Source organism: Tympanuchus pallidicinctus, unplaced genomic scaffold, assembly GCF_026119805.1.
Source record: "Tympanuchus pallidicinctus isolate F22 unplaced genomic scaffold, pur_lepc_1.0 scaffold24, whole genome shotgun sequence".
NCBI classification, from domain to species: Eukaryota; Metazoa; Chordata; class Aves; order Galliformes; family Phasianidae; genus Tympanuchus; species Tympanuchus pallidicinctus.
In genome coordinates, this window is record NW_026294741.1 from 6,483,341 (window position 1) to 6,507,908 (window position 24,568).

Here is a 24,568-nt window from a genome sequence, read left to right on the forward strand (position 1 = left end):
TCCTGAGACTCTGATCTGATTATTCTTTTACACCCAGACACCGCTGGCCAATATCCCCCATCCTTGCAGTTAACAAAGATTTGGAAGACCTTTGCTCATGTTCCGAGCTGTTCCTTTTGCCAGTCCCAAAAGGGGCCAGAAAACAGGAAATATCCCTTCCAGTCTTAATCTGCCAGGCACAGGTGATGTTCCTAGGTGAAGGCTGCCCACCATGCACACCCCTATGGACCTCTGGGACCAGGTGTGGGTTAGAGGAGGCGAGGAATCAGTGTGGAAGCTAATGAGTTCAGCCACATTCCGCTCCAGTTATCTTTGGCTGCTGAGGTGTTTTCTTAGGGAACCAGGATGATCATTATTCAGAAATCATTTGGACCTGAAGAATCTGAAGGAGGTCTCTGCAGCCAGTATCTGTGAGAGGCTGTGTCCAGCGTTTAAGAGCGGCTGCTGAGCACCAGAACGTGGTCACTGCACAATGCAGACGCTTGTTCCAGCTGACAACATCTTTTGAAGGAAAAATTTCACTTTAGGAACAATCACAGCTCCAGAATTGGGGTTTAAAATTTCCATTGCTGTTTTTCTTGGGATCATTCAGAGATTCAGCTCAGAATCGAGGGCTCAGCCTGCTGTCATCAAATGAAGAAATCTGGCTATTTTGCAAGGGAAGATGAGCGGGGCCTGATCTCTACCTCTTGTTCTGTTTCCATGTGACAGCTCCTCTTTTACCATAAACAGATGGCATAATGAACACATCACTTTCGTGTCCAATCTAATCACCTTCTTGTTTGATTCACTTCTTCTACCTCTTAAATTACTGTCCTTTTCTATTTTAAATTAATTGTTCATTTACATTAAGCAAAGTAACTTGACAGAAGGTTAAAAAAATAGACACCCAAATCTGTCTTACCTACAGGATGCAAACAAAAAATTGGGTAGATGTCTTTTTTTCCTGGAATAAATTGACCACAGAAATTAGTGGGTTTCTTCCAGTCAAAATTAGGAGATTCTAGAGCAATCTTCCAATAAAGAAGGTAACTGGGAAGACAGGAGACACAACAAGGGGGAAAGAGTACATTTTTGAATAGCACTATCTGCTTGTGAGAAGGATTGAAAACTTAGCTCTAGAACTCAGCAAGCTAAAAGGTCATATTCCATTCTGTGTTTCCTTTCTTCCTTTCCAAACCAGAAATGGAGATCTCTGATACTAAACGAGCAACCATATGTCCTTTGTCTGCACTTACCTGTGTAAGCATGGAAGTTAAATGTGTGGCACCTTTTCCCATGTTCCAACAAGGACCATAAAAAATACAATCTCAGCTGGCCCATAACAAAAATAAACTAAGGATGCTTTAATATGCACTCAACAGGGCAAAAAAACACATCATACTTTCATACAGCTTTACAAATAAAACATATCCTATGTGACTGGTCACAAGTAGAATAGAATCAAGCAGGTAGTATACAAGGACAAAATACTTTAAGAATGCATTTTTACATTCTGTTTTTGTAAGAAAATGAGACTCTTATCTACATTGGACAGCCCCAAATAACTCCAAAACTTGTTCATAAATCCCAGTCAACTTTGATAGAGGGCGTTGAAGATATTTAATTCCAGCAAATTTTGTGAAAATAGATGGCCAAAAAGACAGATTATTCATCCCTCATTGAAGAAATTGGCTAAACATGAACTCCATCCCCATTAAACATCAGAGAATCCATGCTGAAACACAATCCAAGGTACAAATCCGTAGGAAAAAAAGACTTCACTGTTTACAGAACTACTTGTATTGAATGAGACTACAGAGAGATAACATCAGTACAACAGAAACTAATCACCACCACTCAACAAACCTTTTGGAAGCAAGTCAGCAAACACATATGCTTCAATAGAACCAGAGCCTCATGTGACAGGAAGCTTATTAGAGACCCTGTCTCTCATTATTTTGTTTTTGCTTATAACTTCCCAGCAAGAATATTCAATATTGCAAAATAAAGTGGTTTCTTTCACAGACCATCCAGAATGAGAAAGAAATTGGGCCAGACATTCCAGATCCTGAAGAAATTGGTGCCTGTGGAGCTATGGATTTCTACCAGCAAAACATCTGGCACAAAATAGCATTAAATATGAATAACTTTCTTCTCTTTCCTCTTACCACTTGTGTGAGGCACGAATAACTTCACTGAAGTCTGTTTGATGTACAAAGCCTGCAAAGAGGAGAAAAGAGAAAAAAATCAGCCCTTTATACATAGCAAGACTCAAAATATTTTATTTCCTCAATAGCATAACCTTGTGAGCTGTTTTTTCTGGTTGCTACATATCAGACAGTTGCTTCATTGTATTATAAACGCAGCTTAGGAATTCCCATTTGATGCTCTATCATGTTTTTGTTCAGAGATCCAAGAGTCAGGTAAATTCTGGGTATCTGCAACATCACTGACCTGAAAATCTGGTGAAATGTGGAGTCAAGGCTCAGGAAGGGTAACAGGAGCTCTGTGTACTCAGCCTTTCTTAGGTTTTCTTTAAACATTTCCTAAGGCAAAAAAATAATTATTGAAGTAAAAAGCATAAGAGGCCTTCCTCGTGATGCTCAGCAGTGGCTTGTGATTTGGAAGACAGGGGCTAAGGATTTCTTAACTGTGGGCACTTGCATGTGTTGTATGGCATCAATCATACAACGTGACAACAGTTCGCATTTCCCCTTCTCACTCTTCAACACTGCAGGACTTTTTCTCACGTATAAAGCAGGACTGGCAGTGGAATCTGTCAGTGCTGAGCACTGGGATAGCATTCACTCACTCCCCCTGGCAGTGAATGCTGGTCTTGCATGGATGCATCCACACCAGGTCCCTACAGTGGGCAGAGAGGTTTCATATAGACAAAAACTGCCCAGCAGGGTTAAAGTGCACACATAGCAGGCAGCACCTTCCCTAAATCTCTGGATGACCACTCCTTTTTCCGCCACCCTGAGGACAGATAAAAAGCCTTTCAGGGGCTTTTTAAGTCAGTGCTGCCATTTCAACCCCACAGATGCCAAAGTGATTTTTATACTCTGCTCAACTAATTGCCAAGCTCCAACAAAGGGAATATAATGGGTTGCACCAGGCAATAAACCATCCTCTACTGGCTCTAGAAACAGGAAAGTAAGAGAGGGAATGCAGAACTGGAACAAGGCACAGACCCATAGCAGGTCCAAATACTTGCAGGAATTGATTTATCCCAAGATTTGATACCAGATGTTCTATTCATACAACTTTAACAGAGCACCACAAAACATTAAATGCTTCTCATGCTTTCAGCATTCAAACCATGCCATCTGGGCACTTCTGCCACAAGGCATAAAGAAAACTGTGCTTAATATTAATGAAAGAAACAAGTCCCTCTCTGCAAGTCCAATATAAAAAGGGTTAAGAGCAAACACATGCTAAGTTGTTCTTGGGAATCCTGAACACAACAGAGAGGCTGTCTTGGATTATAGCTTTTCTAATTTATGCCAGCCCAAAGTCTGGTTTTAAGGAGGATGTATTAGTGATATGTTACTAAAACATTGTGATAAACCGGAGTACTCTGCATTTGTGATTAATAAAAACATTTTCATAACATATCAAAAACTGTCTGCTTGTTTACCTAGAGCTTCAATAGATAGCATAGCCCTTGTTCCATGAAGAATGCACTTGGACATTCATTTGGGAATCACTTCATTGCAGATATTAATTAAACGGACTTCTGACCATTTTTAGCCTCATAGATTCCTTGTTGTCTTATCAGCCCCTTCTGTCTGGCCTACCAAAATCCTACAGTCCTATGTGATAAAAACTACAGCTCACTGCATTCTTCTGTGCAAAATCTTTTCTTTGAATCATTTTTCTTCTTAAAACCCAAGGCTACCACATTTGTGAATCTATACACAAAGCTGCTGAGACCGAGCAGGGACAGCTGAAATCACTTCTCCCTTACTTTCTTAACTGCCAGTGTATCTTTCCAGCCTCTCTTTGCTCAGTTCACTAAGAGAAAGAACTACAACATAAGGATCTGACCCAATTTTCTCTCTCTGCCATAGCACATTCCTTTAATAAATGGAATTTGCTACTATTCTTGTCTAACTCCCATCTAGTGTTACCTCCATCTCCTCCTGCTTGTGTTCTTTGCTCCCTAGGTCATCAGCTCTTCTTTAGAAGATGTGACCTTCCAGGTTGTCTCATGTTTTCACGACAGGCTGACAACCTTGCCAGTCTTTCTTCAAAAGTCTCTTTTCCAACTGACTGTAGCCTCTTTTTATTAAGATCCTGACTGGCCCCACCAAGTGTAGCCCAAGCGTGAAATGAGCAGAGATGCCTTTATACCAATGTCATTGAATTTTTCTGTATTTACTCGGATTAAACACTGGATGGTGCTCTTTGCACTTTCATGCCGGCAAAAGCACATTAAAAACAAGCAAACTCCCTGTTCTATTGAGAACTGTCAAAATTCCCCAGGGTCAGATACAGTTAAAGATACATGTCTAAGCCTCAAAATCCAGTGGGAAGAGCATGTTTCAACTGCACAGAATATTGCTTAAGCTGCAGTGGAAGAAGCTCAGCTAGGTAAGGACAAATGCTAAAGAAAGTGTCACTGCCTATTACACACAAATCCACCAAGTAGCTGTTTTCACATTCCTCCTCAAATATTTTATTTGCTAATTGGCTCCTTATCAATGTTCTCCATAGCAACAAGAGAGATTTAAGTAGCATAAAGTGGGCTGAGTGACATTATGTCTGCGTGTAAATGTAACTTGGATTTTGCGTGGAGGAAATGATCTGAAGGAGGTTAACGGCATAATGCGAAACCTCCTGTGGTCTCAGAGGAGAAGAGAGCTTCTTAATGCTGTATGAATGGTGCAAGAGTGAGGCAAGACAGCGTATCCTAGCAGCAAACATTTTTGACAGAATCAAACTGAGTTTCTGTAGGAAATGAGTCCATTTAATCTCTTTCACTGCTTTTATAATAGTCTTCAGCTATTTTTCAGCAGAGGTCAGAAGCCTTTTGATATTTTTAAATATGTAATGAATAAGTAAAGGAGAGAAATACATTTTATGGCAAAAAAAAAGAAAAAAGAAAAAAGAAAAAAAAAAAGAAAGAAAGCTGTGGGGGGTAGGAGATGCACATCCTTTTTTTTCCTGCTGTGCTGAACTTCTGTGTATTCCTAGGCAAATTGCTATCTCTCCAGGTCTTAGCTCCCCCACTCTCTAAACCTAAGATGATTCTTTCTCTTCTGGCTGCACTAAAATGCTCTGTCTCCAGTGAGTGCCATAAAAGTACAAATTATTTTGTGTGTTTGCAGCTTTGGAAAAGACATCCTGCTAAAATAAAGAGGCAAGTAGAGAAACCATTTTAGCCTCTAAGAGAGATCAGGGAAAACAGGGAATAAAAGGATTCATTGCAATGGACTGGCATTGATAAGATACTGTTGGACCAGCTGTGTCCACCTACTGACCTACGTCCTGTATATGTGATTTAAGTTTGTACTGACAAGTATTTGGGTCTCTAGTGGAATGAGCACGGGCAGAGCCTCAGAAAAGGCTCAGGAATCACTGAAGAATCCAGCTTGGAAGGAGGACTCCAGCTACACTTTTGGAGCATACAGAAATCCTACCTGAACCAAACTCTTCAGAAGGGTGGGCTTATTCAGCTGAAGGATGTGCAAGGATTCAGTTCACCCCTTCAGCTGCATGGTCCGCTGTTTCTTCAAAGACTGTTCAGCCTTCTTGGCTACCATGTTCAAATATCTTCAGAAGATACGTTCTAAAAGAGACATAGTGAGAGTGGTTGGATTAATAAAACCCTCCAAAGCATTGCCATTGGAGTCTTAACACAGAAATCTTTTGGTCACACCATTTAATACAATGCGCATGGGACAATGAATTTTATGGTACTTGTAACATTCCCTCCTTCTCTTGGCAAGTAGAAAATGCAGTCTTTCGAATTTATAGGACATCTGATGTGCTTGTGCCTCAGAAGGAGAAAATGGCATAAATGGCCCAATCCAGAAGATCTGATATTGCTCATCTTATTGGTGTTAATGAACTGGTCTTCTCAAGAATAGGAAGTTGAATGAATGAGATGCCACAGCTAACACTGTTTCTTCTTTTGAAAAATACAACTACATGTAATACTTGCCAGAGCTGCCATTTTAGTGTTCCCAATTCCAAAATACCCATCTAAAACAGCCTTAAAAAGCAGAACCCCTCATTCATTATTATTTTAGCATTTAAAATAAAAATAGAATCTCTTAAATAGGGAGACAAGCAACACAGTTCTCTCTGCCCTTGTGCCCACTGCTGTATCATGTTGGGCTTTGCTGGACGAGCACTGATGGGTGTGTGGTGACTGACATGGCCTTTACTTGTACTTGCTCTCACTCATTGAAATACAATAGCAGGGCTGGCAGGAGGGGCTCCATGCGTTCACACTTCAACTACTGCAATGCGAAATCCAGCATCTCTGCTTAAATCACTGATAGAGACAGATCTATCAGAGACAGAGCTCAGGCTGAGCATGGCTAAGCAACAGTTCTCCCTAACGCAAGGGTTGAGCAGGCTACATAGTACTAAAAATTTAAACCACTATGGGAAAGTTGGCTCAACCCTGCCGCATCCTTGCCTGTACATCTGCAGACAGATGCAGATAACATGCTAATATAAATGTTGCGAGTCTGAATGGGTTATGGACCATTCTTAGATCTTTCAACAAAGCAACATCTAAGTACAAAGCAGTGTTGTTTTGGGCCTCTCTGCAACAACAATTCCAATGAAGTATTGCTGAGCAAGGTTACCCACAAAACTATCCTCTTAATGTGTCCTTTATTATGCTCACGTAATGAGTTTCTGATTCCTTAGTTATTTTGCAATAAGAAAAATTGTTTAGCTTCATGGTGCATCCCAGTATTCAATGAATTTGCCCCTTGGGAATCCAGAAAGCTTTTGAATCTTAATATAGACATCTCTCCAATGAGATCATTAATGTTCAGATATCTAGATCTAGAGCCAATGCAAGCACTTCAATTTTTTGCCTGCCAAATTTTCTTTTTTGGCTTCATTTGCTTCCCATATTTTCAAAGAACTGCACCACATGGAATCCTTTAAACGATCGATGGGATAACATAATTTTTCAATTGAAAAGGTTTTTAACCACATAAACTATTCTAGGGTTTACTAAGAAGTTACCATTGCAAATAATGTGATTGTTCCAGACTGAATTCCTTGCATTGCAGAACAACTTTTGAAGCAAAGAGCATGACTGGTTTGGGATTTTCAACCAACCTCTTTATGGTAATGCTTAAATGAATGTGAATTTTCTTCAAAAGCTTTGCATTAAAGAGAAAGGATGAAAGTCTGCAAACACTCATATCTGCAGAACTAATGCTTAATGCTAATGACCCATCAATCTCAACAAGAGGAAAATAAATGTTTAAACATTGGGAAACTCTGAACACTTTCTGATTTAAGCTTTTTATTTGCTTTAAAAAATGAGAAGAAACAGTTGACAAATTCTGGCAAACCTGGAAACATATAAAGTACAAGCAATAACTTCTGGTTTCCATCTTCTTTTTTCCCAGAAGGACAAGTCTATTACTTGCCTGTTGAAAAAACCAATGGCTTGCTGTTGGGAGCAGCTGAGTCCTTCCGTAGAGAAATGAGCAGCTTCTTTTCCCTTGGGCTTCACTTGCAAAAAAACACATTTGTTTTTTTCCTGTCATATATTTACTTTCTCCACATCAGGTCTTCCCTGTTGTGTCAGTCTTCTTGTGCTTTGCCCAATAAACGAGATCATTACCAAAATCTTCACTAAGGCCTACTGATAGTCACCTGGGATACATGAGCAGTTGCTCCCAAGTTAGTTCTTCTAGTTGCTCAGTCTTCTGGTCCTCAGTTCTGCCACTGTATCCACTAACTGTGCTAGTCTGGTAACCCACTAGGCAGCTTCCCAAATCTACCTTGTTAATCAGCTTTCTTGGATGGATTGAATTAAACAGTGGGTGGTTTATGAGATGAATTACATTATGAAGCAGGGTCTGTAATTTGCTGCTGCAAACTCCTACCATACAAGGCACAATGGAATCAAAATAATTTGTGGCCAGCAAGCCAGTAAAGCAATATAAATGGGAAACAGCACACTTCAGAGGAACTTTCTGATATCCGTTTTGATTCTCTTCTATAGACCAGGTTCTCATTTGCCACACATCAGTCTGTTCCCACTGAATTCACATCAGATGTAGACTCAGCCTTGCAGGTCCATAACTTCAGTTTATCTTTTAAAAGAATGCATTTTTTGTAGATTCAGCTTAGTTACAGTACGAAACAGTGGTGTCTTGTACCATATGAAAGTAAAGGAACTAGCCCTATATTTTATTAGCCTCGCTTCCTGGGAAAAGAAAGCTGTTACAATCATATTCTTCATTGGTCTGACCCCCAGAGCAACGAAGCCCCAGTCCTCTGATCATGCACATGAAAGGACTTGCTGTGACATCCCCCTAAGCTGTGTACTTTGCTGCAAGTGGAGGTAAAACACGTGGAATTGTGTCTTGTCCTGACATGGAACTGGGATAAAGCCAGAGTAAACTCAACCAGATCTGTGATCTGGGAGTAGTTATACAGATAAAAGCAAAGATCATTACACTCTCCAAAAATACATGCCTCAGCTGAGGTTAAAGTGCCCCAATGAAAGCCACACAAAGGGAGATTTCTGCGCACTCAAAAAAGTAGGAAAAGTTTCATTTGGAACTTGAGCGTTTACAGGCACTGAAGTCAGTCAACCACAAAACAGGGATCTATTAAGGAAAAGATTTAATTAGCTCTTCTGCTACTTATTCATTTTATTTCCTTCAAAGAAAAAAAAAAATGGAAAAAGAAAAAAAAAAAATCTCTCTTAGATATGTCATGCAAATTATTTCACTACACCCTTCTCAAACAGTCTCAGTGCCCCTGAGTTTACTCCTGGTCTCCAGACAACCATGGACTGTACAAACTTACTGCTTGTCACTGGATGTTACTGTTTAAACAAAAGCTGCACACTTACCTTTCTCAGCAAGTCTGTGAGATTAAATTTCAGGCAAAGTGCAAGGTGACAGCCCCTCTGCATCTGCTACTAATGGAGCACACACTCTTCATCTTCTCCTCTAACTTCTGTCTACTGCTTGTGGTACTTACACTGACAATGTCCATGTTGGACTGTTAGATCAAATATACCTGATAAAAATGTATGGAAATCTAGGAGTTTTATTATTGCTGGAGAAAATTATTCTCCTGAATAAATAAGTCTATCCACCTGCAGCTCTCTAGAGCTAAGCCATGTCTCACTGATTCATTAACACTGCACCTGTCTAACATTTACAGCATGGGAACTAGCATTCAGCCTTTTGGTTTCTGCTGGTATTGCCACTGCAACAGACCTGTTTCCATGACTGCTGTTAAACTTTGCTTATCACTTTTTGTGTTTAGCTAAGTATGTTGGAAGATCAGGACTATAAAAACTACAAGCGTTTAGAATTAAATGGGACGCTGGGGAGGCATAGAGGAAGTTACCCAATTGTTCCACATCACAAGACATTGTGAATAGCTACTCCATAAACCTTTGCATCTGTCAAGTCCACTTGCTACCCAGAAAAAGAAAAAAATATTAAACCATACCAATGAAGTTAATACTACTTTAGGGGGTCTAATCCTGGACCAATTAATGTGAGTGGGAGTTTTGCCTTGACATGAACAAGATGAAAGCAGCTGTTAATATGGGTGGTTTGGGGTACTCATTTGAACATACACAAGGATGGAATTTCCAAACCTCATTTCCCACAGATAGGACTAGATTTTCAAAAGGATTTATTGTGTCCAATTTAATATTCAGCTACTTCTAAAAGAGCCTAGGAAGCAGCTACGAAATTTTGAAATAGACAGGTGGTAGTGATGAGATGCTTGAAAGACTGTGTTTCTAAGCCAGCAATTCTGACTGTTTAGCAATCCCAAGGTCTCCAACACCCTTGAAAAGAAAACTGATAGCTTGCATTGTGAATAGAGGTAAGTAAGTTTTCACCTGAGGACCACTTTTTACAACAGCAAAGATGGAGACTACTTACTTCAAATTGGGTTAAAATGGGTAACATGATCAAAATGGGCAAAACATAGAGGAATAGTTTTCAAAGGCTCCTCCTCTATCTTAAGATTGTTCTGACTGAACAACAATTTAATTTGAAATGCAGAATTCTATGTCTTGCCACAGTTTGATAGCAAGGCCTGAAGAAATGCGGTCACAAGTGAGGGGTCAGTACAAATTCCTGTGAGACTCAGTTTAAAAATGATTGCTTTTAGATTTGCTCTCCACAACTCCCTGAAAGGAGGTTATAGCAAGGTGGGGAATGGCTTTTCCTCCCAGGTAAGCAGCAAAAAGACAAAAAGGCTTCACATTGCACCAGGGAAGGTTCAGATTGGATACTGGAAAAAAGTTCTTGCCATAAAGAGTAGTGATGCAGTGGCACAGCTGTACAGGAAGGTGCTGGGGTCGCTGTCCTTGGAGGTGTTCAAGAAACATGGAGAGGTGGCAGTGAGGGATGTGGTTTAGTGGGCAGTATTGGTGGCAGGTAGATGGTCAGATTAGATGGTCTCAGAGGTCTTTTCTAACCTTAATGATTCTGTGATTCCAAGCCAACCAGGAGAGGAGGATCCAGCCCGTGACAGGATTTGGAATCACAACATGCATTCCAATGTTGTTCTCAGTGATTTTATAGCCTCTAAACACTGTACACCTCCTTTGGTATTAAAAAGTAGAGCCAAGACGTATTTACCTGCTGAGGTGGAAGGACCGACAGCCTCCTCCGCCAGCATGGGGCTCCTGGTGAGCAGGAGGTCCTTCGAGACGCCAGGCTGCTTCGCTATAGCGGCCGTCCTGACTCCGGCGAAGCCGCCCAGCGCAGCTCACATCCCTCCCCACACAGCACGGCCCACCCGGCCCCCGCTCCCGTGCTCTTACCGTGGGCGCCTGCGCGGCGCTCCTCCTCCTCCCGCCGCCGGCGGCCGCTGTCAGGATGAGGCGGAGGAGGCGGAGGCCCGGGCCGGCAGCTCCCGTCTCTCGCCGGGGCCCCCTGGCGTAGCGGTTCCCGCTCCGACGCCGCGGCTGGAGGCGGAGGAGGCCGCGGCGGCGCCGCCCGCCGGAACCATGGCCCAGCCGGGCCCCAGCGCCCCGACGGACGGTAATGGGGAAGCGGCCTCGCCGCGTCGAGCCGAGCGGCCTGCCCGAACGGCGCCGGCTGGGGACGGTGAGCGCGGCCCTACCGGGCCGCGGGGATCGGAGCGGGGCGGGCGGCGCGGGGAGCGCACGGAGAGGCCCGAGCGGCCCGGCCGGGCGTGAGGGGAGGGCGGCGGGGAGAGGCGGCCGGGGAAGGCCCTGAGAAGGCGAGGAGGACACGGCAGCCGGCTGATCTGGGTTTATTGTGGAGCGAGGGCGGCTCCCGAGCGTGCACGAGGAGGGAGGGCGGCCGTGGAGAGGACGCCGCTTGCTAGGGAAGGGGATCTGCGGTGCTGGGGGAGGAGGGAGGTGCGGGCACAGTGCACGGCCGGCTCATCCCAGTGGTGCTGGGGGCTCTCGGGCTTGGGTCAGGAGCTCTGCGTGGACGGTGAGTTCGTGAGGTGCAAAACACAAAGGCAGTGACAGCTGTTCTTACCTGTGTAGGAGGAAGATAAGCTCTGCGTGAAGGTTCCTGTCATGGAAAGGGTATTGCTTTCTTTTTCGTGAGGAATTACAGACGAGGAAATAATTCATTTTTTTCCCCTGTGGAATAGATCACAGAACTGTCTGCGTGTCAGAAAAACTGCCGTTAGTGCTTTATTTGGAAGATGGGCTTGAAGGAACGATGCTAAGGACAGTGTTTAATGAGATGTGTGGAAAAAGGATGAGAGAGCAAGAAATCTTAAGTCGAAACTGATCAGAACGTGGAAACAGGAGGCCTGGGGCCAGATGTGCAGAACCTTGAAGGATTGGTGCTTACCCTGGCGTGGCACTGTGACAGGGGACTCTTTTTTTAGACAGCAGATGAGTTTCCCTGGGAAAGTACTCTGAGAAAAGGAGAGTGATGTATCCTTAATTATGCGTATCTAGGGAATTGTGCGGGCTTTCTGTTGTTGCATTTACACAGGAAAGTGCTTATTCTCGGGGACTGCAGTCTACCTTGTCGAAGTGTTTATGATGAAGGAGCATAGAGTTATTTATTTTTTTTTCCCCTCTGTTAAGGTCAATGACTGCATGCTCATCTTTTGAGAGCACTGAAGGGAAGGTGAATTTACTTGCTGCCATGACTGTAAGGTTACCCTTGGTGTGGGTTGCTGTGTACCTTCTGGTGAATAACCATTGTTTATTGTTCTTTAGCCTTACAGAACAGCTTGCAACAAATTTTCTTCTTGGCTCTTGCAGAGAATTTGACTGCAGGTGTGTTGTGGAACCGTGCAAGCATTTGCTGCTTGACCAGGAAAGGTAGCTGTATGTGAGTTGCTATTAGAAGTTGCAAATTGGGTAGATTTTTGTCACTGTTTAAAAAGAAGACAAAAGATGCGGGTAACATTAAGTAATTTCATAGGTTGATGAAGTCTGTCTGGTAAGAGGTGTGAATTGCTGTCTTTCTCATGCTTTTTTCTACAAGAAGGTGAGGATGCTGTGTAAGTAAGATCCATGGTAGGGGGGAATGTGGCTGAAAGTTGGATGGATTCTGAAAGATGCTTGCTGTGTTCTTGCACTGAAGAGTTGAGAGCTTCTAAAATGGCTCCTTTCCCTTTTGGCAGTAATAGGATCTGTTTGTTTTGTGTTTTTCTTTTCATCAACTTTGATCAATATACTATTGTTCTCAAGACTGTTGGATTTATTTTTAAGGAACTTGTCAACAACTATGCCTTGAAACTTCTCTGTTGTATTTTAATATATAGAAAGTGTTGAAGAAGTGACTTATTCAATGTTCTTGGCTGTCTGCACTGAATTTATTGCTTAAGGGAATAATGTAATCTCTGATTTAAGATCACGTGTGACAAAATAGTGCTGGATTAGTATATTCCTCCAAGGAAATAATCACAGCTTTGTTACAGTTACTTATGTTGATTATAAGTACCATATACATTCTTCGCCTGTACAAGATGCTGCCTATGCTTTGGGGGTTTCTTTGATCCTGAAAACATGTATAAAAGACTCTAGTAGAGAAAAAATGGAACGATGTGAGAGGAATTATATATAGGATATATATATTCCATTCTACTGCTTCACTGTGTTATTCCTTCCCCTCTTCTAATATAAATATGGGCATTAGAATAGATGTTAGGTCCTACGCTGTTTTTGTACTTTGGCTTAGTATAGAAGTTAATAACCCTCTGATTCTTTTGTGTGGGGTAATAGAGTTTCCATATGATAACAATCGCAGAGAGGCTGAGAGCAGAGTCCTCTGGCTGCTCATGTGGCTTTGTGCACTGTGCTGTTAACTCTTGGCTGATTATGTCAACCTGGGTTGCAAGTAGACGCGTGCTTATTGATCCTGGTCACTGTGGCTTTTGGGAGGTTTTTTATTAATGCGTGTCATCTGGGTTGTGTGACTGGCATAGTAATGCCTAATTTAAAAATACATGTTTTCATTTTGAAGATAACATGGCTCTCACCTTCCTTGGGCTTAATTCAGAGCTGGGTGCTTGCCATCTCCAAAAATACAAAATGTTTTGACATAATTTTTCCCTGTCAGAATGCTTAGGCTTCAGCATCATTCTCCTGCTTGTATCTGGAAAATGCTTCAATGAGGAAACTATTGTTACATCAAACAGTACTTCTTCAGGGCTTAAAATAATAATAATGGCATGCAAATTATTTGCAAATTGAAATCTTACTGTATTAGTAAACTTAAACCATTGGTATGCTCCAGCTGATAAATAGCACAACCATTGATATCAGCCTGTAAAGGAAACTGTCTCGTTGGCGCAGTCTGTCGTATTACAAGGAAAATTACCAGCCAAGAGTACAATATTGGAGTAAGTCTCTCTTACGCTGTGCTTGGGCCAGCAAAAATACTGTGTCTCTTTGTGGTCAGAGCTTATGCCAACTCTCAGTGGAGAAGACTGCTCATATAGGGGCTGGAGGATGCTGTCATATTGAATTTAGTACCACCAGCAGCACCATGGGGTGCACTGTTGCCCTGTGCAAGTCATGTGGGATTGATTCTAACAAGAGCAGAGATCTTTCTGTTGTATTTCTCACGTATCTCAGAGTTTGGGCATGGCTACTGGAGGAGTCTGGTACGTCATGTGGAAAATTAAGTAACCATCTTTAACTTTCTGCATCTTCCACTGCTACATTTCTAGTTATTTTCCCTACAAATGTCACTCAAGTAAAATTGAAATATCTGAAAATGCTATTACTCATCTCAAAAGGTAGGTGTGGCTGGTAAGGGACTGGTTTCAAGCACTGAAGTTCAGCTCTGTGTTGTTGATGTAACTGTCAAATATTAAGCTCTTTTCTCTTGAGTAATAACAACGAAATTGCTGGTACTTTCCAAGAGCCAAGAATGTCTTCCGTTTTATTTTTCTTGCTTTTAATTTAGTACATTATTAGTGACTAATATTATTAAACAAGTACATTTAACTAAAAAAAAAAAACCCACAAATTAATGCATCTTTTTTTAAGTTGTATTTTTTTCAGTATTTGTTCAGTGGTCACATCTGGAATTTGGCTTCAAAAGTGAAGCAGACACCTTGAACATACAGATTTCCACCAAGTAGAATTTCAGAGGAAGTGCTGGTCAGCTCAGCAGGTCGGTGTGCTCAGCAGTGGAAATACGCACATTTGGGGTGCCTGTTTCACTTCTGGAGCCAAGTCCCAAATCTCTCTCTTATTTTGAAAAACGCGCTGAGTCTGTTGGTTAAAATTAGCTGCTGACTTGCCTGAAGGCACAAAGAGTATGCATTAACACATGGGCCATCTCTCTTACATTTTGAAGGCTGGGAAATATAAATTCTTTGCCCGTTTTATAGTTTCTTGGCTAGTTCACCATCATCACAGACAAGATGGCCTTAGTAAATGTTTTCTTTCCTTTCTGGCCTGATGCCTCAAGATGCTTTCCCATAGCCCGCTGTGGGTGGAGCACATTCCCACTGTGGAACTAGACTGTGTGCTCCCTTGAAAGTGGTCGAGGAAGGAATTTTATTTTAAGACTTTTAAGAAGCTAAAACAAATAATGTCTCACAGTGTTGGGAAGGGACCAAATCCCATTGGCTCCGTAGCGGGTGATGCTGAATGGCTTCCTGGGTTTTCACTCCAGGCGCTTTATTAAAAAACATGCCTAAGATGTGAAGTTTTCTATATTATATTTAGGTGAGGATTTTTGTTTAAATGAAAGTTTGTCTTTAAAACGAAACACATGGAATTATGGCTTTACTCCAACTGAAGTCTTGTAAGATAAGCACTGATAACATTGATAAGCAGCACTTACTAAGCAGACTTCTAAGCAGTACCTGACACCGAGCTGGAGGGGGGTGGGAAAAATGCAAGACAATAGCAAGCAGTAAATGCCATCTTGTGTGTTTTTTAGGAGGAACATCTTCCACTCCAGAGGTCTTGTGGTTCATAGGCTTTACTTGCAGGCTTGTTTTCTGAACCTGGGATAGTGGTGTCTGAGTTAATGGTACCAGTCTCTGCAAGTTACTCTATAAATAGTATAAGTATTGTGTAATTTTAGTCATGGTATAGTCAGTTAAGCATGATAGTGAATTATCTCTGGAAAAATGTAAATCATTTGATATCTTCATATAAATTGACATAAGGAACACGTGAGTAGTGCAATCTTAGTCTGTATCTTTCAGAAGGAAGAGAATTGCTCTTTGGTACTTGAGAAAAAAGTCTGGGTTGTCGTGACTTCATCAGTGGTGCATATAGTGCCTTAAAATTGCAGAATTGCAGCACGTCTGTTAATATAATGATGCATTTTATTTGCATAATAGTTCATAAGTACAAAATGAATGGCCCAGTTAATTTATTTGCTAAGTCAGGGATATTTCAGCCTGTGGTCTTCAGACCCCTGTTGCTTAGGGACCGCCTCTGTTCTACTTTCTATGGACTCTGCAACAGAAACCCAAACACATCTGTTGTGACAGGGCTTTAATTCCTTTTTTTTTTTTTTAATAAAGGAGGCCTGGATGGTTGTGGGGGGAAAAAAGACTGAAAAAACATGTATTTAAAGTGACAGAACAGAGCCAACCTCCTTAGGTATCTGTAATATCAGAAGGGTGGCTGGAAGCTTCTGCAGATGCTTTCTTATCTTACAGTATAGCCAAGTCATTTGTTGAGAAAACCTGATGAATTGCTGCATTTGTTGTATTTTTTTTCCCCATTCATGTCTGCTTCTCTCAGCTGTGGCTTCTTCTGGCTGTCAGCTGACTCATGGTGCATCTCCCTCCTGTCTTCATCCTATGCTCCTCTTCCATGGCCCAGCTCCTCCACATACAGCACAGAGAAAAATAAAAGCTTTCAACTCACCCTTCACATGTTCCATCTCCCCTGGCAATTTCTGTTTCCGGGCAGTGAAGTGACAGGGTAACTCTTCTGAAATGTTGCCTTACACGACCTTTGGGCACAGATTCTTCCTTTCTGAGGTCAAATGAATGCCTGTTTGGCTGGTTTGGACAACTACTGCTCCTCAGCTGATTCTATCTGCTTCCTCTTTACTTCTCCTTTCTCGTCTATCTCCTCGCCTCCCTTAAACATGCTTATCTCCAGCAGTCCTGCTGCTGCTGCAGTCCTTGCCCTCATTTCAGCTGCCCGGTTGCTTACTTGCTCTGCTCACAAGTTAGCACATCCTCTGCATCTGCTTCCTCCATGCCTCCATTCTGCTTCTTCTGGAGAAAACTGTGTGGCTGCTCAAACTTCCTCCATTAGAAATTTCTTCTTTTTTCTTTTCTGCACAGCATGCTCCAGCCGTGCTGGTTCTCAGCCTATTCACTGTTTTGTCCTGGGTTGTGGTTTTGTTTTTTTTTTAGTTGTTCTTAAGTTCTCTTCAGCTACTTTTACTGAGAAGATTCTGTGCTTTACTCTTGGTACAGAGCAGGTACTCACCTGCTACCTGCTTTTAAACTTCCAGCTTCTCAGTGTTTTCTCAGAACAGACTGTAGTATTTAGCAGGCAGTGGACTTCAGCTTTCTCTTCATCATGAGACTGGCTGACATCTAATTCTTTAATACCTTGGTTTCTTTATTTGTAAACCAAAGCAGTTATGCATCACAGATTGCGAAAAGTAATTGCTTTGGAAAGGTAGAAGAATACGAGAGTTCCAACATTCTCTTACCAGAGCTGTTCTAAGAAGAGGCTTTGAGAGAGAGCAGGAAACTTTCACCATGCAAAGTGCTCTGAACTGTGGGCAGCTGAGAGCCCTGCCATGCCTTGTGGGTCCAGCAGTGTTAATAGCAGGAAAATAACGTAAGATCTTAAAACAAAATCCACCAAGTCCAATGTAGTTACTTCATAAACAGGAGAGGCTTGTTGTCCTGTGATGCCTCATGCCAGGGGGAAAAAATTCATTTTTGGTTAGCATTTGTTTTGTACTAAAGCTTTGTGCATTTTGAAATTAACTTTTTGAGTAAAGCTATCTATTATTGTATTTCTGCTCCACTGAAATTATACATGGCAAAATAAATAAATGAATAAATTGGAATCAGTAGTTGAAAGAGGAAAATCATTTACTGTGATACTCCTGAGAATCTGGTTTGTGGATTAAGAGATGAACTAGGAGGCAAACCAAACCAGTGTTGCCAATTCCTTTAAGAAAGTTACCTGAAAACGCTGTGCCCTTTTTTCCTGCATTTCTTGATGCATGTATTTAACTTACAGGCAGTTGCAGCAAGGCTTTAAATGGCAGCAAGAGAGAAAAATAAGCAAAATTGTAAAACAGAAAGATGATTCTTTTACCTTCTTAGGTTTTTGTCCCAGTGCTTCCATGCGTGACTGTTCACCTGCTGCACCCCTGCCTCGGTACTGTCACTTTGTATTTGCATGTCTGGTCACCCTAAAAATATTCCCCAGCAAAAGTATTCTTTGTGTTACATTTTAACCTCTGCTGCATCAGTGAAATGATTAGATTGGCAACGTGGTTGGTTACATTAAAGAAAAACCCAGAATGGAGTGACTTGCTGGCCCTAATTTGGCTACAGCCATGGAGTGTAAAAGTAATCCTGATGTCTGTATTTTCATTGTCATTAGCTTAATCTATGAAGAAAGAAGCACAGATGAGTGCTAGAAGCTACTGCTCAAGTGGTGATTATCTCAACCGTCCGCTCTAAATGTTGATGTCTGGTACCCTTTAAGAGAATTGTATTTCCCAAGGCCTGCTGGACTCCTATTGACTACAGACACTACAGAATTAGAACATTCATCTCACACTAACAGTGGTCTGTGCCAGAATCGCTGTGATGTAATTGAGCTGTGGTGTTACTTGGTTTATTGAATAGGAGGCGTAAACGTGGTTCTGTTTGTTCAATTCATCTCATAAACCACCATTGTGGTCATGTGGTACAGCTTTTAAATTTTCTTTCAAGGACAATTAACAAGTTTTGAAATTAGTTTCAAGTAATGCTTTCTTAATTGTCAGCTCGCAATGTCCGTTTACATTTTTTTCTTTGTGTTGTATCTAGAGACGTGATAAATTAACAGGAAAGCAACTAGCCAAACTCTGGACTCTGTGTTTGACTGATGCTTCTAACTGTGAAAATATTATAACTATCTGTCTGGTCTTCACAGCTTCTGTTTGATTTATAGATGAAACTGGAGACGAAGATGTTCACTCTCCAAACAGTGCCAAAAATCCTGGTGTTAGAAAGGTTGCCTTCATTGGAGGCACATAGGCTGATGTTTACGTGATGATGCATCAGGATGGATTGTAACAGCACATTGGAGGGTCACATTTAACTGCAGTTTTGTACTGGTGTACTTGCTTTTGGATAAAAGTAAATGTGAGCCTACTCTAGTTCTAAAATAGAGCTGTTCTCCACTATATTTCTACCTACTGCTCTAGGTTTTAACCCAGTCTAAATGCATCTCTACTGGAGCAACCCATTCGGTTGTGTTAGATCAGAATGTGTGTATATGCAAATACAGAGAGGAAACCTGATTTTGCATTCTGATACAGATTCTGCTTGTTGAGGTGCCCCTAGAGTGTGTGAATGGAAATCAGGATTTGTGGAAGTCCATTTAGCACTTTAAAATAACAGTCATAACATCTTTAAAAGAGAAAAGGAGGGAATGTATTTGAGCTACACCAATCTCAGTTGCCCCCAGGAAGTGCAGGGCAGAAGTAAGGTCAAGCTGTTCCTTTTGGCAAGCTGCATGCACTGAGGTTTAAACAGGTTATCCAGCTACACCCGTAGGCTGTGGCTTTGTGTTGTAGCTCAGGCAGCCCAGGAGGGAGCAATCCTTGAGATCCTCCTCCTGGAGTGATGTCATGCTCCCATAGGTGCCCTTGTGCCCACTGCATGTTGGTCTCATTGCTGAGCCAGCTCAGCTCAGCCACTCAGTGGTAAGCTGCTACCTGCTGGATTAAGGATTTTAATTGATTTAGTGAAAGGCCTGTTGAGCTTCAGGTCTGGTATAAAGGAAGGGGTGGAGACCTGGTGGCTGCTATGCGGATGTCCAAGTCTCATTTTCACAGTTTAAACCAGTCAGCAGCCCTGCTGTCTTATTTGTGGCAGTTCTGATAAATGCTCAGCCACGTGATGAGTGTGAGCAGATTCTTGGTTTGGCTGAGAATTGGTGGTTAAAAACCCCAACCCTTCTGTTTTTGCTGTGTCATGTCGCAGATCCCTGTACTGCCTCAAGGGTTCTTGAAACACTTTGGGGATAAAGGGAATGTGCTCAGGGGGAGATAGGAGTGCTGGTTACTCTGTCAGATGACCACCAGCACTTATAACTACAGGCTTAGGATAGTCTTTATGTTTCTTATACCCTAGGTATATTTTAGTTGTTTAAAATCACGGAGTCACAGAATTGTAGGAATTGGAAGGGACTTCTGAAGATTCCCCCTAGAGCAGGCTGCAGTGGTGCTTGTAAGCAGGAAGGGGAGTGACCTTTTACACAGTCTAAAGTGGTGGGATAAAGGGGAATGGCTTCAAACTAAAAGAGGAAATTTAGATTAGATGTTAGAAAGGAATTCTCAGAGAGTGGTGAGGTGTTGGAACAGGCTCCCCTGAGAAGCTGTGGATGCTCCATCCTTGGAGGAGTTCAAGGCCAGGTTGGACAGCCTGATCTAGTAGTTTTCAACCACATCCACGGCAGGAGCATTGCAGCTTGATGATCTTTAAGGTCCCTTCTGACCTTAGCTGTTCTACATTCTGTGATTCTGTATGAACTCAGCTATCTCATGGTCACTGCAACCAGGGCTGTCCCCAGCCTTCACATTCCCAACCAATCCCTCCTTGTTTGTAAGAACAAGGTCCAGCAGCACACCTCTCCTTGTTGGCTCCGCCACCTGTGCTAGAAAGTTATCTTCCGTGCACTGCAGGAACCTGGACTGTGTATGCCTGGCACTGCTGCTTTTCCAGCAGGACTGATGGTTGAAGTAGCCCATGAAAACTCTTTAATTCTCCCTTTTTATTCTCTGTGCTGCATGCATTGATGTACAGGCACTTCAGAAAAGAAAACAGCAGATGTTGCAGGTTTCTCCAGAGGGATGCAAGAGGATCCGCCATAGCTGCACACACTGTTGAGATGCCTGGCCTTTTGGCTCACGTCATGGGGAGCAGCTGAGGAACATTTGTTGTTTTTCTGGTTGGCCTGGCTCATTCCCCAGTTGGCTGCAGTGGTGTAAGCATTGCCATTTTGAACCTCGTGCTCCAAGTCCTTCAGTTTAAAGCCTGCCTTACTAGGTTTGCCAGCCTGCTGCCTCTTCTGGACAATTGGATTCCATCCCTCTCTAGCAGGTTATAATCTTCATAGAGAATCCCATTGTCATAAAAGCCAAAACCCTCATGCTGGCACCAGCCACATAGCCAGGAATTGGTATGCATTATACTTATATTTCTGGCTTCCCTCTTTCCTCCAACTGGCAAAACTGAAGAGAAGATAACTTGGCCGGTGTTCTTCTCTTGTGCTCCCTGGGCTTTATAGCCTTCTTTGATTTTGCCCACTTTCCAGCTTCGTGTGACATTCATGCCCACATGAGAGAACAGCAGTCCTCTGTGGCACTCTCACTGCAGGCTGCTAATATGATTCCTTCTGGCACTTTCCACAGGTGTCTGTATCTGTAAGAGGTTTGTGTCTGGTTTTGGTAGTGGAGGTTGTGTCTGGTTTGGCAGCTGGAGGATGGAGAATGTTGCTCTGTAAATGAAAATTTCATGTTGGAGGAGGGATTTCTTTCTAACTGCTAAGAAATTCATTTGGTGTTAAGAGGTAGAAAGAATACAAATATATGGAATTATGGCAGTGTTTCCTGACAAGAAATAGGTTATCTAAACTTGGGGGAGTAGTAGTAGTTGTTCTCAGGGAAACTATTAAACTGCTGCAGAAACCTTATTCCAAATGATAAGGACTGTATCCTGTTCGTTGTCAAACAAAGATGTTAATCATCTTTTATTAGTTGTCATACTGTACTTATCACCACAGTGTCTCCATCTGGCAGCCATATTTTCCAGACCATTTATCAAGATTTATGTCCTGTAAGTGGTTACTCAGAGCACCACGTGTTCGTGCCTGCAATGGGCTCTTCTGAGAACTAATGCCTTTGAAATTACTGTTCCTTGAAATTAAATCTTCACCTGCCCCTTTGCTTTGGTTTATTCTCTGACTACAAAGCTGGGGGCCAAATTCAGTAGGAAGGGATAAGGAACCACAGAGGGGAAGAAATGTGATATTAATTCCCTCATGTGGTGCTGGTTCACATTCATAGCTCATGAGTTCTAAATGTATTACTGCGATTTCAGAAGCTCTTCTTGTACCTGTGAAAGTAAATGAATACTTTCTGGTAGCTGTGTGTGGAAATGAGCTTGCACATCATTTCTGATTATGTCCATTTTAAAATTGCCTAAAATATGCTGGTTTGCTTTCAGTGGTAGTTTCCCCACACCTGTAGCAGTGGTAACCCAGAGAAGCTATTGCCCATGTAAATGTCATGAACTGACCCTCCGTTTTTCTCTGCATCATTTTCTGTTAATGCTTCTGTTACTGCTGGTCTCCCTCGTTTCTCTCTCCAAGTGAATATTTCACTTTTGTTACCTTTGTTTGAATTTTTCAGTGTGAGGTCATCATCACTTTGTTCTTTCTGCACAGGAATTGGGAGGCACGGTGCTTGGGTCTGTAGCCTGAATGCTCTCAAAGCTGCACCTCAGCTACCTGGCAAATAGCAGCATGAGATCCTACAGTAGAGGCACCTAGGAGAAACCTGGAATTAATGGAAATGGTTATGTTTTGTATATTGCATTACTTCATCAGAGAGAACAATGCAGCACGGTTGTTTTGTGTTGTTTTTCTGAGAGCTGAGTCACCATTTTTTCACTTTTTTTTAATTTTTATTTTTCCCCAAAGAGGACAGCCATTAATAAATCTGAGAGGGACGTGATAAATATGTTAGAAGGAGTCAAAGGAATTTTCCTCCCTCCCACTGCAGATGAGTCAGCAATTGCATTATCTGAAAGAAAATCGGTACTGGGTTTGTTGTCTGGGTTTGGCAGATGTTTACATTTTAAGAAAACATTTATGATGGTGTGTTCAGAATGGTGAATTATGTAAAGTTGTCCCCTATATAGTGGGGTGGGTATCAGAGTCATTCCCTAAACGTCTGTCATTCCCAAATAAAAACATTTGACCAGAACAGCAGATTTCTGCTTGTTCATAAAAGCAGACATTATCCACTGTTGACATTTTGTTTTTCTTACCAAGGTAAGATACTCTGGAAACCTTAGTGTTGAATGCAATTGCCACGTGAAGTAGTTTTATCCTGTTTGGGATTTGATGGCTGCTTTATACAAGTGATGATTAGATCTGGGAGTGCAGAAAAGCTTGGCAGTAGAGTTCCAGCATGAATAGCACGACTCATTCATAACTGCACTCTTACTTCAGTCAAGAAGGATGGAGCTACCTGGCTTTGAAGTACTCAGGAACGGGAGTGGATGGCACTGCTGAGGTCTTGTTTGTGGGCTGAGGGAGCATCTCCTGTGTGTGTGCTTATAATAGTTGTGTGGAGACTGTTTAGTTTACCAGGTGATGAGGCAGGACTGACTGATGAAATAAAAGGAGTGGTGAAAGCACTCGTGTGTGCTGACATGTCTGACAGTTGTGTTGTTTCAGCTTAGATACTCTATTAAATGCTTGAAAAGCTTTGCCAAGGGAATCAGGAAGGACTGTGACTGCAGGGTATGTAGATCCAGGCAAGCTTTAAGCTGACAGTGGTGCAGTCATGGCAGCACTGGTGCTCAGACGACCTGTGAAACTTTGTAGGGAAGCCTGAACACCACTTGGGTGCTTAACCTTCGCTGTGTTCTGTGCTACCATCACCGTGCTCCTGTTTGCTCGAGCAGTGACTAGTCAGAGTAAATGTACACAGCCTGCAGAGTAAACAGACCCTCCATAAACCCAAGAAATCATTGAGTTTTATTTTTGCAGAGAACCAAAATTGGTTCTCTTATAATGTACAGTTATTCTCCTTGCTTCAGCAATTTTTCATTTTTATAAGAAGCACAGAGAACAGGGAAAATGCTTGTGATTGCAATAAGATTAATAACTCACCTTTCCATTTTGTGTCTATAGATGGATTCAGTGTTTCTGTTCACTAAAATGTGGCTCACTTGCTGTTGACTTTTGGGACTTTCAGATCTGCACTGAAGCCTGCCAACATTGCCAAGATTTACTTTTGACTGCAGTAGCATGACCGTAAGCAGCCAAAGTAATTTCTTTAGGTTGCCATCTATCTTGCTGTCTATTTTACTTTTCCAGCACTGTGATTGATCCACTGCTGCCCTATTTTAATTGTCACTTAATCAATGGGCAGAGTGGGGTTGATGTGCTTGAAAAAGAACGCTAGTAGAACCTGCTTCTGTGATAAGCAATATGAGGCAGTCAGACTGTGATGGCAGAAGGGGAATGCCCATGGGAGAAGAAGGTGATTTTAGCAAATGAAAGATAAATTACTAGAGAAGAAATTCAAGCCCATTTCTGCCCACGTGAATGTATGTAAATAACTGCATTCCCCTGATAGTTGATGTGAGTGACCACTGTTCCACTGCATTCTAATTTAAGCAGTGTTCAACTAAGCGTAAGCCTAAAGTTAAACTGAAGTTACCTGGGGCCAGAATGACTAAATGTGTGGAAGAGGTGAGCATTAGTCACTGTGTGAAGTGGGCTTATCGAGCTGGGAGGGGTAAAGCGTGAGTCCCATTCACTCAGCATAGATTGGACATCAGGGAGCCGGATCTGGGCAACGGAGCAGCAGCTGCCTGGTTTTGTGTCTGAGGAAAAAGGCGAGGGAGGCAATAACAAAGCAAGGAAGTAGTTAACATGTTGTGTGTGCAATAGGAAGGGGAAAAAAGCGGGAAGTGGTAGTGGGAAAAAATG

General features: G+C 42.1%; 1 protein-coding gene and 1 long non-coding RNA gene across 4 annotated transcripts in view; one reads left to right on the forward strand and one right to left on the reverse strand.

The window, feature by feature from the left end:
• Nucleotides 1–1,322: 1,322 nt before the first annotated feature.
• LOC128083746 (uncharacterized) lies at nucleotides 1,323–10,977 on the reverse strand. 2 transcript variants are annotated; one of them, XR_008208170.1, is made up of 4 exons: nucleotides 10,809–10,977; nucleotides 5,628–5,776; nucleotides 2,437–2,528; nucleotides 1,323–2,202 (listed from the first exon to the last, which is right to left on the reverse strand). It is a non-coding gene; the product is annotated as an uncharacterized LOC128083746 (long non-coding RNA). The 2 variants fall into 2 exon arrangements; XR_008208171.1 differs by lacking the exon at nucleotides 2,437–2,528.
• Nucleotides 10,978–11,073: 96 nt separating this feature from the next.
• Nucleotides 11,074–24,568, forward strand: part of RABEP1 (rabaptin, RAB GTPase binding effector protein 1) — a 43,604-nt gene continuing 30,109 nt past the window's right edge. Inside the window, exon 1 of one of the 2 annotated variants that reach the window (XM_052689282.1) lies at nucleotides 11,074–11,213. In XM_052689282.1, the coding sequence (XP_052545242.1) occupies nucleotides 11,180–11,213 (34 nt within the window). In that variant the 5' untranslated portion in view covers nucleotides 11,074–11,179. Of the gene's footprint in view, nucleotides 11,280–24,568 lie in introns of both variants that reach the window. The other variant, XM_052689284.1, reaches the window with a different exon arrangement.